The sequence below is a fragment of the Ranitomeya variabilis genome, chromosome 4, assembly GCF_051348905.1.
Source record: "Ranitomeya variabilis isolate aRanVar5 chromosome 4, aRanVar5.hap1, whole genome shotgun sequence".
Classification (NCBI taxonomy): Eukaryota; Metazoa; Chordata; class Amphibia; order Anura; family Dendrobatidae; genus Ranitomeya; species Ranitomeya variabilis.
Genome location: NC_135235.1, coordinates 71,864,431 through 71,882,717, shown reverse-complemented (window position 1 = coordinate 71,882,717; position 18,287 = coordinate 71,864,431). Strand labels below are relative to the sequence as shown.

Genomic DNA, 18,287 nt, shown 5'->3' with positions numbered 1-18,287 from the left:
CAAACATAATGTCTGCTTACAGGAGGAATCCACAACAAGTCCAAGCAAAACCAACGCACAGCCGCCCCTCGAGGATCTCCAGGAGGTGAGTGTGATATCCTACTATTTACCAACCTTAAAGGGATTGTCCACCTTGGGACACATTTTTTTCAACTGGAGCTAAAAATGATTTTTGCAGTTAACATTTCTTGCACAGTTTGTCCTTTATAGCCGCGATATTGCTGTCTGTCGGTAGAATGAGGTAACGGGGTCGGCCCCATTGTCTTTGATTTATCCGATGTGTGGAGGACATGACTTTGTGGCACTTACTATGACAGGTTATCATCCTAAAAACAACGAACAGGTATTATTTCCCTCCCTGGGTCCAGATCCGGTTTCCCACTATTGCTCAGGTATGGGTATTTGGGCTGCAGCAGTGACAACTTATCAAAAGCACACATTACCGCTGCAGCCAATCACTGAGCTCACTGGCTGTGCCAAGGTAGACGTCACAAGCCTCCACCAAGCTTAGTGATTGGCTGCAGCGGTGATGTGCACTGTAATCATGACATGACCGTTGCAGCGTAAACACTGAGACCAAGGAACTGGTGCTGGACCGAGGGAGGGTGAGTATCTGTTCTGTTTGTTACTTTAATTATGTTATAGTGTTTGGGGTCCACTTTTCTGAAAGGTGGACATGTATGTATCCATGAAAGAAGAATTCCCAGTGCAAATCAATAAAGGGAATCCGTCAGCAGGTTTCTTGCCATGTAATCTGATAGCAGCATGAGGTAGGAGCAGAGACCCTGATTCCAGTGATGTATCACTTAGTTTACTGAGTGCAGTAGTTCTGATAGAATCATCATTTTCTCTGCTGTACATCTAGCAGAGCTCTTAATACTTAATCCTGGATAACTGTTCACACCACTGATTGGCAGCTTTCTGTCTATACTGTATGTTGATAGAAAGTTGGTGATGAAGGCGGTCTTGAACCAGGAGGTACGAGACATCTAGTCCTGTAATGATAATCTCCTGCTGATAAAACAGTCGTTTTAATGAAACAAAAAGACAGGCCAGTAAGTGACACATCCCTGGAATCAGGCACTCTGTCCCTACATCATGCTACTCTCAGATTACATATCAATAATCTGCTGACAGATTCCCTTTAATTACTCATGCACATGCACATTAGATTAACATTGACCAAACCAGAGATTTTGGTGGGACAACCCGACCATCTCATGTGTATCTAGGTGTCCTGACTCTGACCTTACCACAACTGACAGCAGTTGTTGGGGGAGAAAGGTGGATTGTGCAGTTGGGTTTCAACATGTCCCATCCTTTTGTTCCCACAGCTGATTGGGCACGTGATGAGCGGGGGGCACGTGTAGGAGCTGGGGGCACGTGTATGGGTTGGGGGCACATGTATGGGTGAGGGCATGTGTATGAGTGGGGGGCACGTGTATGGGTGAGGGCATGTGTATGAGTGGGGGGCACGTGTATGGGCGGGGGGCATGTGTATGGGTGGGGGGCACGTGTATGAGTGGGGGGCACGTGTATGAGTGGGGAGCACGTGTATGAGTGGGGGTCAGGTGTATGGGCGGGGGTCACATGTATGAGTAGGGGGCACGTGTATGACTGGGGGCACGTGTATGGGTGAGGGCACATGTATGGGTGAGGGCACATGTATGAGTGGGGGCACGTGTAAAGGCGGGGGGCACGTGTATGGGTGAGGGCACGTGTATGAGTGGGGGGCATGTGTATGGGTGAGGGCACATGTATGAGTGGGGGCACGTGTAAGGGCGGGGGCACGTGTATGGGTGAGGGCACGTGTATGAGTAAGGGGCATGTGTATGGGCGGGGGGCACGTGTATGAGTGGGGGGCATGTGTATGGGCGGGGTCACGTTTATGAGTAGGGGGCATGTGTATGACTGGGGGCATGTGTATGGGCGGGGGGCACGTGTATGGGTGGGGGGCACGTGTATGACTGGGGGGCACGTGTAAGGGCGGGGGCACGTGTATGGGTGAGGGAACGTGTATGGGCGGGGGGACACATGTATGGGCTGGGGGCACGTGTATGAGTGGGGGGCACATGTATGGGCAGGGGCATGTGTATGAGTGGGGGGCACGTGTATGAGCGGGGGGCACATATATGAGTGGGGGGCACGTGTATGAGCGGGGGGCACATATATGGGTGGGGGGCACATGTATGACAGGTGGGCACGTGTATGGGTGGTGGGCACGTGTATGGGCCCCCGGGGGCACGTGTATGGGTGGGGGGCACGTGTATGGGTAGGGGCACGTGTATGGGTGGGGGGCACGTGTATGGGTAGGGGCACGTGTATGGGTAGGGGCACGTGTATGGGTGGGGGGTACGTGTATGGGCGGGGCGCGGGGAGGTAGCTGTTGGCTATACGTGTGTATCGCTGTGTATTTCCAGTCTCAGGTATACGCCAGCACTGCCCTTCCCGTACCATATGCACAGTTCTCTTTCAATGACAATCACAATGATGGTGCCCAGTCTTTCGCAGTTCTGTAGGGACAAAGCAGCTATTAAGGCAAATAATAATTCTCTGTTGTATTTTTATTACATCCTGATTCTGTGTTACATTAGTGACAGTATCATTACTCATTTTGGGTCTTTGGACCTCACCACGACTGTCCTGTGCTGTTTGTTCCCGGCACAATTCATGGCTTCTGGAACATCCCTGACCTCTGACAGCTCTGAATCCCAGGGTCCTGTCTAGGTGTCCTCTCCCTGACCCATCGCTGACCATGTTTGGACAGGCTGAGTGGTTGTTTTTGCAATCTGACTCCTTCATTTCCGAGAAGGACCTTGGCCCAATACTAGGATTTCTCCTACATTGTGGTGTCCTGTCATTCCACGCCTGGGACCTCACCAGAGACTACGGTAGATAACATGGTGCTGCGCCTACGTCTTTCATCCAAGTCTTATTTAAAATATTCTATAGGTTTTATCTCATTTTCTGCCTTTTTATTTTATATAGCAAATTTGTTTTTCCTAGAGGTTGTGACATTTTTGCACTTTCTCATGAGGGTCCACTTTTCGGCATGGATCAGGTGGTTGTGTTTTCTTAGTTTGGTGTTCATATTCTTGGAGAAATGAGAGTTAGCTCTCGGTAACTGTAGCCCGCCGTTCCTCGTCTGACCCCCCTGCTTGGAGACCCCAGAAACACTTGTTATGATGGGGATTAGACGTACATGCAGTGAGGGACGGGTGCCAGGACTGCAGCTGAGGAGACATGAAGGACGCCTTTGATGCTTGTTGGCTTTAGATGTCTTCTGTAAGAACTTGTTGTATGTTAAATGTTCGGTGAACAAAATCATTCTTTTGTTAAAATTTCAGCTCTAGCGAGTTACATTGCGGTTACATGCACAATTTATAGACACCGCGTCTCTGTGCTTCTGACACCCCCAGCAATGAGCGGGTAATGCTAGGGGAAGTGGTCACAGGCCAAACGTTTCCTTAAGGATCTGTCACCAGATGTTACAATACAAACTGCATACTTTAGTAAATCGATCCCTTTAACCCAATGAGGCTGGTGTACTTACTTTGAAAATCCATGACATAAGAATAGAATTGCATTTTATGAGTTAAGCTTTAAAGGGGTTTCAGATCCAGCACACCGATGAAAACCACACCATTATTTCCTGTGTGCTTTTTGGAAGCACTAAAACATAGAAATGTGCCTCAGTACGTGTGTGTCATGATGGTGGGTCTGTATACAGGGGCCAGGGGCTAGTCCCTATTTATAGTGAGTGTGTCAGAGAAATGTAGATGCAGAAAATTGCAGATTAGTTTTGTATTTTATAAACTAATTATTTACATCCAGAACTTGGTACAATTACAATATTTTACAGCATGCTCTTATATACAGAACATAAAGAATAATGATCGTTTTTTCATGTTGATGTTTTATGAGGTTTTTAGGCTGCTTAGTAAGGAGGACGAGGTCATGAATGTCTGTGCCAGGGTGGAGCAGAGACTTTGCCGCTCGCCCTTGGAGAACTGTCTGGATTGGATTATCATTGGCACAGCTACTGGAAAATATTATTCAGGCGCAGCAGAGGTTACTTGATCCCTCAGTCAGTAGCAGCATGAAGGATTTTCTTTTTTGCTCGGGGTTTTTAGAATATCCACAGTGACTCTCCAGCAGCAGATAGATGTCAGAGTCTGCGGAGATGCATATATTGTAATATTACACTGACTGTCCGTTACAAACGCCAAACTTTCCTGTTCGGGTTCGCCCATCTCTAATTACTAATGTTTTATACCAGGAGACTTTTCTGCACACTTAGGATATCTGCACAAGTTGAGTAATTGCAGCAGGTCTTTCTGCTACTAAAGAAAAATGAGCATTTTTGCTGCGTTTTACATACGTTTTGGACATGTTTTTGATTGCATTTAAATGGGTGCAAAGATTTGAAAAAACGCTGAAAGATTTGACATGCTGTAGATTTGACATGCTGTAGATTTGACATGCTGTAGATTTGACATGCTGCAGATTTGACATGCTGTAGATTTGACATGCTGCAGATTTGACATGCTGCAGATTTGACATGCTGTAGATTTGACATGCTGCAGATTTGACATGCTGTAGATTTGACATGCTGCAGATTTGACATGCTGCAGATTTGACATGCTGTAGATTTGTCATGCTGCAGATTTGACATGCTGCAGATTTGACATGCTGCAGATTTGACATGCTGCAGATTTGACATGCTGTAGATTTGACATGCTGCAGATTTGACATGCTGCAGATTTGACATGCTGTAGATTTGACATGCTGCAGATTTGACATGCTGCAGATTTGACATGCTGCAGATTTGACATGCTGTAGATTTGACATGCTGCAGATTTGACATGCTGCAGATTTGACATGCTGTAGATTTGACATGCTGTAGATTTGACATGCTGTAGATTTGACATGCTGCAGATTTGACATGCTGTAGATTTGACATGCTGCAGATTTGACATGCTGCAGATTTGACATGCTGCAGATTTGACATGCTGCAGATTTGACATGCTGTAGATTTGACATGCTGCAGATTTGACATGCTGCAGATTTGACATGCTGTAGATTTGACATGCTGCAGATTTGACATGCTGCAGATTTGACATGCTGCAGATTTGACATGCTGTAGATTTGGAAAAACACATTGATGGTTAAAATCTGCAAGGAAAAAATAAGCAGCATGGGCATGAGCTCTGAGAAATCTCATTAACATTTCTGGTACTGTAAACTACAGCGCTTTTTACTCTTGAAATACGCTCGAAAAAAACCAATGCACAAATGCAAGGTGTGAACAAGCATTAATTCACAACTCGTTTACACTGTGCGGTTTTGGTGCAAATGCATTTTCTGTAGTCATGACCATGAGTGCGTACTAAAGGGAAGAGACGTATAAAGCAAAGTCTAAGGCTAGGGTCTCATCTGAGAGAATCAGGACGGTTATGCGAATGATTCTCTGAACAGACGCTGGTCAGAGTTTGATCCAAGTGTCAGCGCAGTATGATCCGATTCTCTACTCTTAGAGCGCATTGTCAGGATAAGATGGAGATCAAAATTTCTCCATCTTCACCATTGTGTGAGTCTGCGGAAATTGGACTGCACTTAGATGTCATTCGTGTGCAGTCCGATGTTTTCCTTGCACCCATAGGCTTGATTGGGTGAGTGGCATCTGAAATCACACAGCATGCAGAGGTCGCGACCACAACCGGGCCCGTGGGGGTGGAGGACCGCCGACACCATCGCAAATTTCAAATGGATGTGCGTCCTTGGACGCACATTCAGCTGAAGTGTATTACAGCACAGAGACCTGTCAGGTCCGTGAGCCAGCAGAGACCAGCAGCTGATGTCGACGTGCATGTGACTAGGGGCACTTGGAAGTGACGCCATCCGCTCCCATCATCTACACGCTGAAGTCAGCTGCCGGCTTCAGAAGAGAACGCCGCGTGGTGGGGGAGCGGAGGGAGGGTGGGTAGAATCGCAGTAGAACTCTACACAAGTCTATGGGTGTGTGCAAAACATCGGACTGCACTCGATGGACATCAAAATACAGCTGCCGGCCCAAGTTCTGCATTCCCCAAGTATATGCCCCGAGGGCCGGATAAAAGGTCATCGAGGGCCTGAGGTTCTCCACCCCTGAGGCCGTAAAGGGCCCACGACCTGAGGTTCCCTACCCCTGAGTCAATTGGACTGCAAAAGGCCTGTATATTGTTTTTCAGAGAAGCACAGTTCTGTAGAGACATACACTGTCAGACTTCCGAGGCATACATTTAATATGAAGTCTCAAGCGATCCAGATGAACATAACGTTCAGACACAGTGTGAACAGAACCACATTTTATGGTGAGTATATTTTCCTCCCTTTTAGCTCCATGTAATATGTTCTACTGTACAAACATAGAGAAAATTATAACAGACTGTAGTACTCGTGCTGCTAAACTCATGTTGCTCGGAATCACTTACGCTACATCTCTTGTAGACCATGAGAAGCCTCTGGAAGCACTAATGGGCCTCCCCCCAATGGGCGCAGCTGGCTAATCTCTCTCTTGAGAGCCATACGTAGACCTATTCCAGTTGCGGTTGCCCACTGAAATGTGGCAATAATGGGCAAGATAAATGAGCTGTTATATTCCCTGTAGATGTATAATTGATGCTGAGCAGTTTGCAATGTCTTCCTGAGTTGTCACCGAAGCCGTGATCTGTGGCTGATGATCGCATACTTTGTACATTCGGGAACTGCAGGGCACAACCTGATGTCAACTTTCTAATTAACCTCTATATCCTTATACCATGTATCTACAAGATCCAGAGATGTGCTGGAATGATTGATTACACCCATGTAGCAGACAGCTATAATGCTTCCAAGGTACAGTTATAAGGGGTGCTAAGATGCCAAGACTCTGGCCAAATAATAAGCCCTCGTGTGCCTTCACTGTCATTTGGGCACATTTACTCAGGACCCAGTTGCTATTGATGCCGCAGTGGTGCCAGCTCCAGGATCAGCTATATTCCACACCTCGTAGCAACTTCCAGTCAGCACAATGGAAACCAGTGATGTTATGGGTGTAGTTGTATAGTTATTGGGGTATGTTGTGTGACTGATGAGATCCCGCCAAGGACAACATCTGCCAGGAGTTTGTATGTTCTCCCCGTGTTTGCATGAGTTTACTATGGTCGCTCCGGTTTCCTCCCACACTCCAAAGACACTGATCATGGAGACAGAGATGATGATGTCTGTAAAGCGTTACAGAACATGATGGCGCTATATAGGCAAGCTTAATAAATAAATAGTAAGAAGTAAGAAGTTGCTGCGGGTCTGGAAATTGTGTATGGACAGCATGTGTGACAATGAATGGGCATTGCTAGGCATCTGCCTTAGACTAGTACATACGTATAATCCCAGTGTGGGGTGTGTGCCCCAAACCAGCCGAGCATTTATATGTTCTCTATGGGAAGAGTGGAGTAAGTTGCTACCAGACTCCTTGGCCGAGACTTACCGTATGTCCAGGAAGAACAATAGAATTGGATATATGAAATCAATCTGCCTCATTCCTATTACCCCGGACATCGTCTGTCCGGAGAGAGTGAGATATACATTAGTTGGTAGGATAATCTCACTAAAACCGGCGGGTTCAGTCGACATTTCTTTAATATGTATAGTAGCCTTTACTCCCTACTTCCTGGGATGATGCAGGAAGTCATTGGAAGACATGGACGAATCCTGTGCAATAGAACAGTTTTTCTTTCCTGCTTTCTTCTGGAAAATCAGGGCCATAGCTATAGTAAATGTAGGGGTCCCAGTTGCACCTAATCCCTGGAGACTAGCACACCCAAAAGGTCCCTCTGGATCATAGGAGAAGAACATAAACCCATAGTTGGGGTCCATCTTTTGGAGATTTGGCATTGGGGCCCACGTGTTTCAAGTTACACCCCTGCAGCCCGGTCTGGTTTCACAATCTACCCTCTCTGATATTCCGTCACCATGCTTCATAGAATGCAAGCTTGGGGATCCCACAAGACAATCCACATGGTGTCTCTTTGACTATCTTTATTTCTTTCAGCCTTTAGTTTACGGTCTAAGGAGTAACGTCCCTCCTTAGAGAGAGTGACATGTCAGTGTAAGGAGACTTATAGGCCAGATAATTTGCAAATTTGTTTTCTTTCTTCTGGAGGAGAACTATCTCTTATCAGGCAGACCAGAAACACCAATAAAGACCCCCATATGTATTAGACTAAAGTCAGCTGAACCCGCCAATACCAACAGATTGGCCGATAGTCTAATGTGTATGGGTGTGTCGGCTGACTGATGGTTGGGAGAGATGTCGATCAGCCATGTCCGATTTTGGACTGCTGATCACATTGTTCCCCCATAGATAAGCCGCTGGTTGTCCTATCATTCAGTGGCTTCACACAGAGAACATAGGAGCGCTCCTGTCATTGGGAGAGTTCGCTGAGATGTCTGTTGGCCAAAGCATCGTTGGGCAGACAGCCATCTAATGTGTATGGCCAGCCTAAAAGGAAGACCCATCTATAGGTAGCTCTTTTGGTGTTCTTGGCCCTTTACGCAGACATGGTACAGATATATTCTCTGTTGGCTTTTGTAGGTTTCCTTCATGTACTCAATATTCTTAGGTCAATTATTTTCCTAAGCAATAGTCCTATTCTTTTCTCTGTTAAGATACTGGGATTTAGATTGTCAGCTCACGTGCCGAGTAATGAGAGCAATGTGCATTCTTTGGAGGATGATGCAGAATATGTTGGCGCTATATAAATAACAGTAATTTAATTGTCTTATATTAGCTATCATAATTTATTCTAGCACAATAACATGGTCAAGTGAAATACAGTCATTCTTGTAGAATTACTGGTTTATAATCATTTTTTCCTAGATTATACTTAGACCGACTGGAAAATCTTGTGGTATCTTTAATAATCAGGAAAAGTCGGTGGCACATTTCAGTGCTGTTATTGTGGGTTTTAAGGCATGTGAGACCTCACTAACCAGAAGACACTGGTTCTATTAAATAGGATTTCTGTATTTCTCATGAGGCAGGGGCTTTAGAAACCACAAATCCTCCTATTCAGACACTAATATATGTTCTTATAGGTCAGGGATGTCAAATTCAAATACACAGAGCACCAAAATTAAAAGAAAAGATTGGACAAAGTCACGGACCAACTTTGATAATTATAAAAAAAAATAATGTCTACAATTGAGGAAGTTTTTCCTTATCATCAAATATAATGATGAACCTTTTCATATGGAGACAAACTTAAAGAGGCAACAACAAACAAAATGGATTTTAATTAATAGATCTTATAATAATAATAATAATAATAATTTTTATTTATATACAGTCATATGAAAAAGTTTGGGCACCCCTATTAATCTTAAGCTTAATGTTTTATAAAAATGGTTTATTTTGCAACAGCTATTTCAGTTTCATATATCTAATAACTGTTGGACACAGTAATGTTTCTGCCTTGAAATGAGGCTTATTGTACTAACAGAAAATGTGCAATCTGCATTCAAACAAAATTTGACAGGTGCATAAGTATGGGCACCCTTATCATTTTCTTGTTTTAAATACTCCTACCTACTTTTTACTGACTTACTAAAGCACTTTTTTTGGTTTTGTAACCTCATTGAGCTTTGAACTTCATAGCCAGGTGTATGCAATCATGAGAAAAGCTACTTAAAGTGGCCACTTGCAAGTTATTTTCCTGTTTGAATCTCCTCTGAAGAGTGGCATCATGGGCTCCTCAAAACAACTGTCAAATGATCTGAAAACAAAGATTATTCAACATAGTTGTTCAGGGGAAGGATACAAAAAGCTGTCTCAGAGATTTAACCTGTCAATTTCCACTGTGAGGAACATAGTAAGGAAATGGAAGAACACAGGTACAGTTCTTGTTAAGGCCAGAAGTGGCAGGCCAAGAAAAACATCAGAAAGGCAGAGAAGAAGAATGGTGAGATCAGTCAAGGACAATCCTCAGACCATCTCCAGAGATCTGCAGCATCAACTTACTGCAGATGGTGTCACTGTGCATCGGTCAACTATACAACGCACTGTGTTTTTTTGCCGCCATGCATAACGCCTTTTTGTATTACCAAACAACTCAATCTTGGTTTCATCAGTCCACAGGACCTTCTTCCAAAAAGAAATTGGCTTCTCCAAATGTGCTTTTGCATACCTCAGCCGACTCTGTTTGTGGCGTGCTTGCAGAAATGGCTTCTTTCGCATCACTCTCCCATACAGCTTCTCCTTGTGCAAAGTGCGTTGTATAGTTGACCGATGCACAGTGACACCATCTGCAGCAAGTTGATGCTACAGATCTCTGGAGGTGGCCTGAGGATTGTCCTTGACTGATCTCACCATTCTTCTTCTCTGCCTTTCTGATGTTTTTCTTGGCCTGCCACTTCTGGCCTTAACAAGAACTGTACCTGTGTTCTTCCATTTCCTTACTATGTTCCTTACAGTGGAAATTGACAGGTTAAACCTCTGAGACAGCTTTTTGTATCCTTCCCCTGAACAACTATGTTGAATAATCTTTGTTTTCAGATCATTTGACAGTTGTTTTGAGGAGCCCATGATGCCACTCTTCAGAGGAGGTTCAAACAGGAGAACAACTTGCAAGTGGCCACTTTAAGTAGCTTTTCTCATGATTGCATACACCTAGCTATGAAGTTCAAAGCTCAATGAGGTTACAAAACCAAAAACAGTGCTTTAGTAAGTCAGTAAAAAGTAGGTAGGAGTATTTAAAACAAGAAAATTATAAGGGTGCCCATACTTATGCACCTGTCAAATTTTGTTTGAATGCAGATTGCACATTTTCTGTTAGTACAATAAACCTAATTTCAAGGCAGAAACATTACTGTGTCCAACAGGTATTAGATATATGAAACTGAAATAGCTGTTGCAAAAAAAAACATTTTTATAAAACATTAAGCTTAAGATTAATAGGGGTGCCCAAACTTTTTCATATGACTGTAGCACCAACATATTCCGCAGTGCTTTACAACTTATAGAGGGGACTTGTACAGACAATAGACATTACAGCATAACAGAAATCACAGTTCACAACAGATACCAGGAGGAATGAGGGCCCTGATCGCAAGCTCACAAACTATGAGGAAAAGGGGAGACACGAGAGGTGGATGGTAACAATTGCTTTAGTTATTTGGACCAGCCATAGTGTAAGGCTCGGGTGTTCATGTAAAGCTGCATGAACCAGTTAACAGCCTAAGTATGTAACAGTACTGACACAGAGGCTATTGACTGCATAAAGTGTATGAGAACATGATGCGAGGAACCTGATTATGTTTTGTTTTTTTTTAATAGGCCACACAGGGATAGTTAGGTTAATGCATTGAGGCGGTAGGCCAGTCTGAACAAATGAGTTTTTAGGGCACGCTTAAAACTGTGGGGTTTGGGGATTAATCGTATTAACCTAGGTAGTGCATTCCAAAGAATCGGCGCAGCACGTGTAAAGTCTTGGAGAGTTCTGATTATTGAGGATGCTAACCTGAGGTCATTAGCGGAGCGGAGGGCACGGGTAGGGTGGTAGACTGAGACCAGAGAGGAGATGTAGGGTGATGCTGAGCCATGGAGTGCTTTGTGGATGAGGGTAGTAGTTTTGTACTGGATTCTGGAGTGGATGGGTAGCCAGTGTAACGACTGGCACAAGGTAGAGGCATCGGTGTAACGGTTGGTGAGGAATATGACCCTGGCAGCAGCATTCAGGACAGATTGGAGCGGGGAGAGTTTGGTAAGAGGGAGGCCGATTAGTAGAGAGTTACAATAGTCCAGATGAGAATGAATAAGCGAGACAGTAAGAGTTTTTGCAGAGTCGAAAGTAAGAAAAGGGCGAATTCTAGAAATGTTTTTGAGATGCAGATAAGAAGAGCGAGCCAGTGATCGGATGTGGGGGGTGAATGAAAGCTCGGAATTAAGGATGACCCCAAGGCAGCGGGCATGTTGCTTTGGAGTAATGGTGGAAGCGCACACGAAGATGGCAATGTCAGGCAAAGGTAGGTTAGTAGAGGGAGAGAACACGAGGAGTTCAGTTTTTGACAGGTTCAGTTTCAGATAGAGGGAGGACATGATGTTAGAGACAGCGGTAAGACAATCACTGGTGTTTTCTAAAAAGGTCGGCGTGATAACAGGAGAAGAGGTGTATAATAGGGTGTCGTCAGCATAGAGATGGTACTGGAAACCAAATCTACTGATTGTTTGTCCAATAGGGGCAGTATACAAAGAGAAGAGGAGGGGGCCTAGGACTGATCCTTGAGGAACCCCAACAGTAAGGGGAAGGGGAGAGGAGGAGGAACCAGCAAAACATACAGTGAAGGATCGGTCAGAGAGATAGGAGGAGAACCAGGAGAGAATGGTGTCCTTGAGGCCGATGGAGCGGAGCATAGTGAGGAGGAGCTGATGATCCACAGTGTCGAATGCTGCAGAGAGATCCAAGAGAATTAGCATGGAGTAGTGACCATTAGATTTAGCTGTTAGTAGGTCATTAGAGACTTTAATGAGGGCAGTTTCAGTAGAGTGTAAAGAGAAGAAACCAGATTGAAGAGGGTCAAGAAGAGAGTTATCTGAGAGATAGCGGGTAAGGCGGGAGTGGACCATCTTATAATAAATTATTGAAATGATATGTTATGTAAGAGCAGTAAAAAGTATATGGCCTAATTTTAGATATGTAATGTCAAAGGATAAAAAACCTTGAATAATACAGATAAAGTATGATGCTAACAAAACTGCCCCACAACCAGAATAATATGCCCCCACAGTGAATTTCTCCTCAGTTTGGTATGATGACCCTACTGTACCCCCCTTCCTCAATCCCTAAGCCAAGTATGATGGCCCCATCATGGTATGATTCCCCAACTGTAATCCTTACACAGCCCTTTTACAGTATAATGGCCCCACATAGTCCTCCATACAGTTTAACAGGGCAGTGCTTTGCCTTCCATACTATATAATGGCCCAATAAAGTGCTTCATAGAGTATAATTGCTCTACATACAGTATAATGGTCCAACAGAGTGCTCCATACAGTAAAATGGCTCCACATATTGATCCATACTGTGCAATTGCCCAATATAGTGCCTCATACAGTATAAGAGCCCCACATAGTGCTTCATACAGTATAATGGCCCCACATAGCCCTCCATACAGTAAACTAGCCACAAAAAGTGCTCCATACTGTATACTAGCCACATAAAGTGCTCCATACACTATAATGGCCACACAAAGTGCTCCATACAGTATAATGGGTCCCACATAGTGATCCATACAGTATAATAGCCTCACATAGTGTTCCATACAGTATAATGGCCCCACATAGTGCTCCATACAGTATGGTGGTCACAAAAAGTTCTCCATACAAGTATAATGGCCCCACATAGTGCTCCATACAGTATAATGGCTCCACATAGTGCTCCATACAGTATAATTGCCACAAAAAGTGCTCCATACAGTATAATGGCTCCACTTAGTGCTCCATACAGTATAATTGCCACAAAAAGTGCTCCATAGAGTATAATGGCTCCACATTTGGCTCCATACAGTATAATGGCTCCACATAGTGTGCCATACAGTAATTTGGCTCCACATAGTGCTCCATACAGTATAAGGACCCAACATTGTGCTCCATACAGTATAATGGCCCCACATAGTCCTCCATACAGTATAATTGCCACAGAAAGTGCTCCACACAGTATAATGGCTCCACAAAGGGCTCCATACAGTATAGTGGCTCCACATAGTGCTCCATACAGTATAATGGCTGCACATAGTAATTCATACAGTATAATGGGCCCCACATAGTGCTTCATGCAGTATAATGGGCGCACATAGTGCTCCATACAGTATAATAGGCCCCAAATAGTGCTTCAAAAAGTGTAATGGGCCCCACATAGTGCTCCATACAGTATAATGGAACCACATAGTGCTCCATACATCATAATGGCCACAAAAAGTACACAACACAGCTCACGTAGTCCACCATACATAATGGGCCCCACATTAATAAAAATAAATACTTACCTCTCCCAGTTCCCCTCCTGCTCCAGTCTCTTCATGGTGTCTTCTGATCCTCTGCACATCTCGGCACATTGGGCGCATTGCAGCGACGCCATCATGCCCATCAACGTCAGGAAAGGTTGGGAGAAGGAGAGTCAGCTGACGCTCCTTCCTCCATCATTTCTTTCAATTGTATTGGCATTTAGGATGCCGATATAGTTGAAAGTGTTATGCTGGGTGAGCGAGGTTGCCGGCCAATTGTATTCACCCTACGGTCCAGATTTGGCCCACGGGCCAAAGTTTCACATGTGTGTTATAGATTTGTAAATTAGGAGAGCCACACGATCTGACCATAAGTCTAGGGAACAAGTGTGCCCACCGATACTTCATGGCCCTGATTAATCAATGCCAGCAATTTTCACACAAATCAGGAGCTTCTGAAAAGTATTGTGTTCCTCTAGAGACTGATACATTTTGACTCATGAACTCTGTAACGCAGTTTAACATATGGATGATACAGCTATTCTGACATAGATTTATCAGTACATTGGCCTCCTCAGGTCCAAATGATTTATTTAATAATGTATGCAGTTTGTACTTTGATCTAAAGCAGATTTGTCCCCATATTTCAATCTCCTTTCCCCTCTGGCAGCTGCTGATATGGCCCTTTCTTAACGAGCATGTATGCCCACCATATATATATACACTCACCGGCCACTTTATTAGGTACACCATGCTAGTAACGGGTTGGACCCCCTTTTGCCTTCAGAACTGCCTCAATTCTTCGTGGCATAGATTCAACAAGGTGCTGGAAGCATTCCTCAGAGATTTTGGTCCATATTGACATGATGGCATCACACAGTTGCCGCAGATTTGTCGGCTGCACATCCCAAAGATGCTCCATACAAGGCAGGATGGATCCATGCTTTCATGTTGTTTACGCCAAATTCTGACCCTACCATCCGAATGTCGCAGCAGAAATCGAGACTCATCAGACCAAGCAACGTTTTTCCAATCTTCTACTGTCCAATTTCGATGAGCTTGTACAAATTGTAGCCTCAGTTTCCTGTTCTTAGCTGAAAGGAGTGGTACCCGGTGTGGTCTTCTGCTGCTGTAGCCCATCTGCCTCAAAGTTCGACGCACTGTGCGTTCAGAGATGCTCTTAGGCCTACCTTGGTTGTAACGGGTGGCGATTTGAGTCACTGTTGCCTTTCTATCAGCTCGAACCAGTCTGCCCATTCTCCTCTGGCATCAACAAGGCATTTCCGCCCACAGAACTGCCGCTCACTGGATTTTTTTTCTTTTTCGGACCATTCTCTGTAAACCCTAGAGATGGTTGTGCGTGAAAATCCCAGTAGATCAGCAGTTTCTGAAATACTCAGACCAGCCCTTCTGGCACCAACAACCATGCCACGTTCAAAGGCACTCAAATCACCTTTCTTCCCCATACTGATGCTCGGTTTGAACTGCAGGATATTGTCTTGACCATGTCTACATGCCTAAATGCACTGAGTTGCCGCCATGTGATTGGCTGATTAGAAATTAAGTGTTAACAAGAAGTTGGACAGGTGTACCTAATAAAGTGGCCAGTGAGTGTATATATATATATATATATATATATATATATATATATATATATATATATATATGTTTTAACGAACATTTGAGCCCATAAATCCATTAGATGTCGGTTTTGCAAGCCTGCGAGAAAATATCGCAGTACGGATGCCATACGGATTACATACGGAGGATTCCATGCGCAAAATACCCTGCCACACCCTGCCTACGGATGACATACAGATCACTATTTTTGGAACATTTCTGCGTATTACGGCCGTAAAATACGGACCGTATTTTCATACGCTGAGTGTGACGCCGGCCTAAGAGAAGAAAAATAACTTTTATTATACTCACCTGCGGGGAGGTCCAGTCTGATGGACGTCGCTGGTCTTGCTCTGGCGCCTCCCATCTTCTTACGATCCCCGTCCTCCTGCTTGCTTCATGTGGATGACGCATCCCTGCATCATCCACACAGGCTCCCCGGCATTGCGCTCCTGCGCAGGTGTACTTCCCTGCCCTGTTGAGGGCAGAGCAAAGTACTGCAGTGCACCTGCGCCGGGGCTCTTTGACCTTTCCCAGTGCCTGCGTACTGCAGTACTTTGCAGATTCGCTATGGCTGAACCTGCAGCATAAAAATTACTCCACATGTGAACCCAGCCTTTCAGCTGACAACAAGTGTTTATTATGCTGGGGAGAGGAAAGTGTATTCAGAGTTGGAGAACAGCAATTAAGCACACGACGGCTTTACTGCCCTGGGAAGAAGGATTAATATAGAGTGACTGAAGCTTGGATCTCACAGTTGCTTGGTTTCATTGTGAAAGATGGCAACAGATTGTCAAGTGTTTTGTTTTTCGACGATTTGAACAGCTTTAGTCACAGGTGTCGGAGCTGTTGAAGCTGTTTCCCTGTGCAACCAACTTTCTTTTGTCACTTTAATGCATTTTAAATAAAAAATAAATGATATAAACATTCCTAATTAAAAAATATCTCCTTGCATTTGGTGTCTACAGCTCTCATGCGGGCCTGTGTCTCCATGGTAACAGACTACAAACAATCCATGTAGTCTGATCCTGCAGTCGTATGCCCTTTCATCTCTTCCTTACTTCTTTTCAACTTGTCAAATGAGGTATATTTAGATAATAACACATTAATAGTGACTACAAAAGCCGACTACAAAGAAAATAAAATGTCTATCTAATTCCAAGGCAATTTGTGCTAGTCAGAGGAATAAATGGCCAATATTTAGGCACAAGAAGGCAGTGGTGTTTTCACATGTGGATACAGATTGTTACATAGTGATGTCTTCTGGGATACAAGAGCGTGGGAAGGACAAACAATCCCACAATGCGGCCTTTATCCCTGGTTTCCACTCCAACATGAAGAGGTCTGCCTGCGGGTCCCAGTAACCCTCGCTCGTGCACTCTCCGCACTCGGCACATTGACATGAATCCTGTTTGCCGTATTAGGATTATCCAGGTTTAGTTTAAACAAGGAGCACACAGATCCCAGTTTCCCTGACACAGCTCAGATATTTTTTTTTTTAATCAAGACCAAAATCAATCCTGATTGGACAGAACTGATTTTGAACATGTTTATTATATGCATTAAAAAACTATGCTTCTTCCCGGAGATCATCATTGCATTCTTCTTCCAGCTATTCTTTGTTTCAGTTGAATGAAAACTTGAAATACTTCATTTACCCTGCAGTGGACGCTGCGGGAAGAATACGCAGCAGTCCTCATTTTCTCTAGAAAAGGAATCTATGAGGAGACAATCCCTTTAAGGTTCGGTGCTCTCTTGCATCATCAGTCCTGCTAACCCATTATTAAGACACTATGATTGAAGTAGGGACAGGTGGATGCAATTGCACTCATCCTAATCGGTAGCATAATATAAAAGGGTAAAACATTTTTCAAAAATTCAGTTGTAATTAAAGGCTATGGACAGAATTTTTGTATGGTTTATTTGCTTCCTTAATGCAATGTTAAACAATTTTCTAAAAAGTCTTAATTAAAAATGTTGAACTATTTTGCTGTTGCAGAGTGTCTTTAGGTTCTCTATGTAGCTGAGTGCTGTGCAACAAAGCTACAACTCCATCGGAGCTCCTGATTCTGCTCCTGACGACTCTTTTCTCTCTTCTCAATCTCTCTTTTCTCAATGTTAAAGATAGCATGAGGGAGGGAGAGAAATTTACATAGATCTCAACAATGTGGACATGGAAGAAAGCATTTACAGTCTCAAGGAGGGCAGAAAAAGAAGGAAAGCACAGGAATAGGACATAAGTGGAGGATAGAAGCTGTGCTGGTGCTTGAGCTAATGAATACAGCAGAACTATGGATACACACAGAACTCACATCCAGCATGTATTACAGGGAGGGACACTCCCACAAGATAAAAATCTGAAACCGGGAGAGGGGATACAAACTGCATATCATGGGTTCTGAAAATTAATAAGGGAATTAATGTTGCAAATTGCAACTTACTGCAATTTTATTAGTTGAAGTTAACCACTAACATACAGTATGTGAAAATATAGATTTTTTTTTTCATGTCAAAGGTGTCCATAGCTGTTGAAAAATGATTACGAGTGGTGAAGTCCAGCCAACGAGCAACTCCTCAGTTGAGAACAGCAGATAGAGAAAGCATTGGACTGAGGCCCCTCTATAACACGTGCACCCCTAATAATGACT

The 18,287-nt window shown here is 44.0% G+C and overlaps 1 protein-coding gene across 3 annotated transcripts in view; it reads left to right on the top strand.

Annotated features, from left to right (window-relative positions):
* The window catches only part of TACC2 (transforming acidic coiled-coil containing protein 2), a 149,543-nt gene that overhangs the window by 18,691 nt on the left and 112,565 nt on the right, over positions 1-18,287 (top strand). For all 3 annotated transcript variants that reach the window (XM_077258703.1, XM_077258704.1, XM_077258702.1), the window contains exon 3: positions 23-85. In XM_077258703.1, the coding sequence (XP_077114818.1) occupies positions 23-85 (63 nt within the window). The remainder of the gene's footprint in view (positions 1-22; positions 86-18,287) is intronic.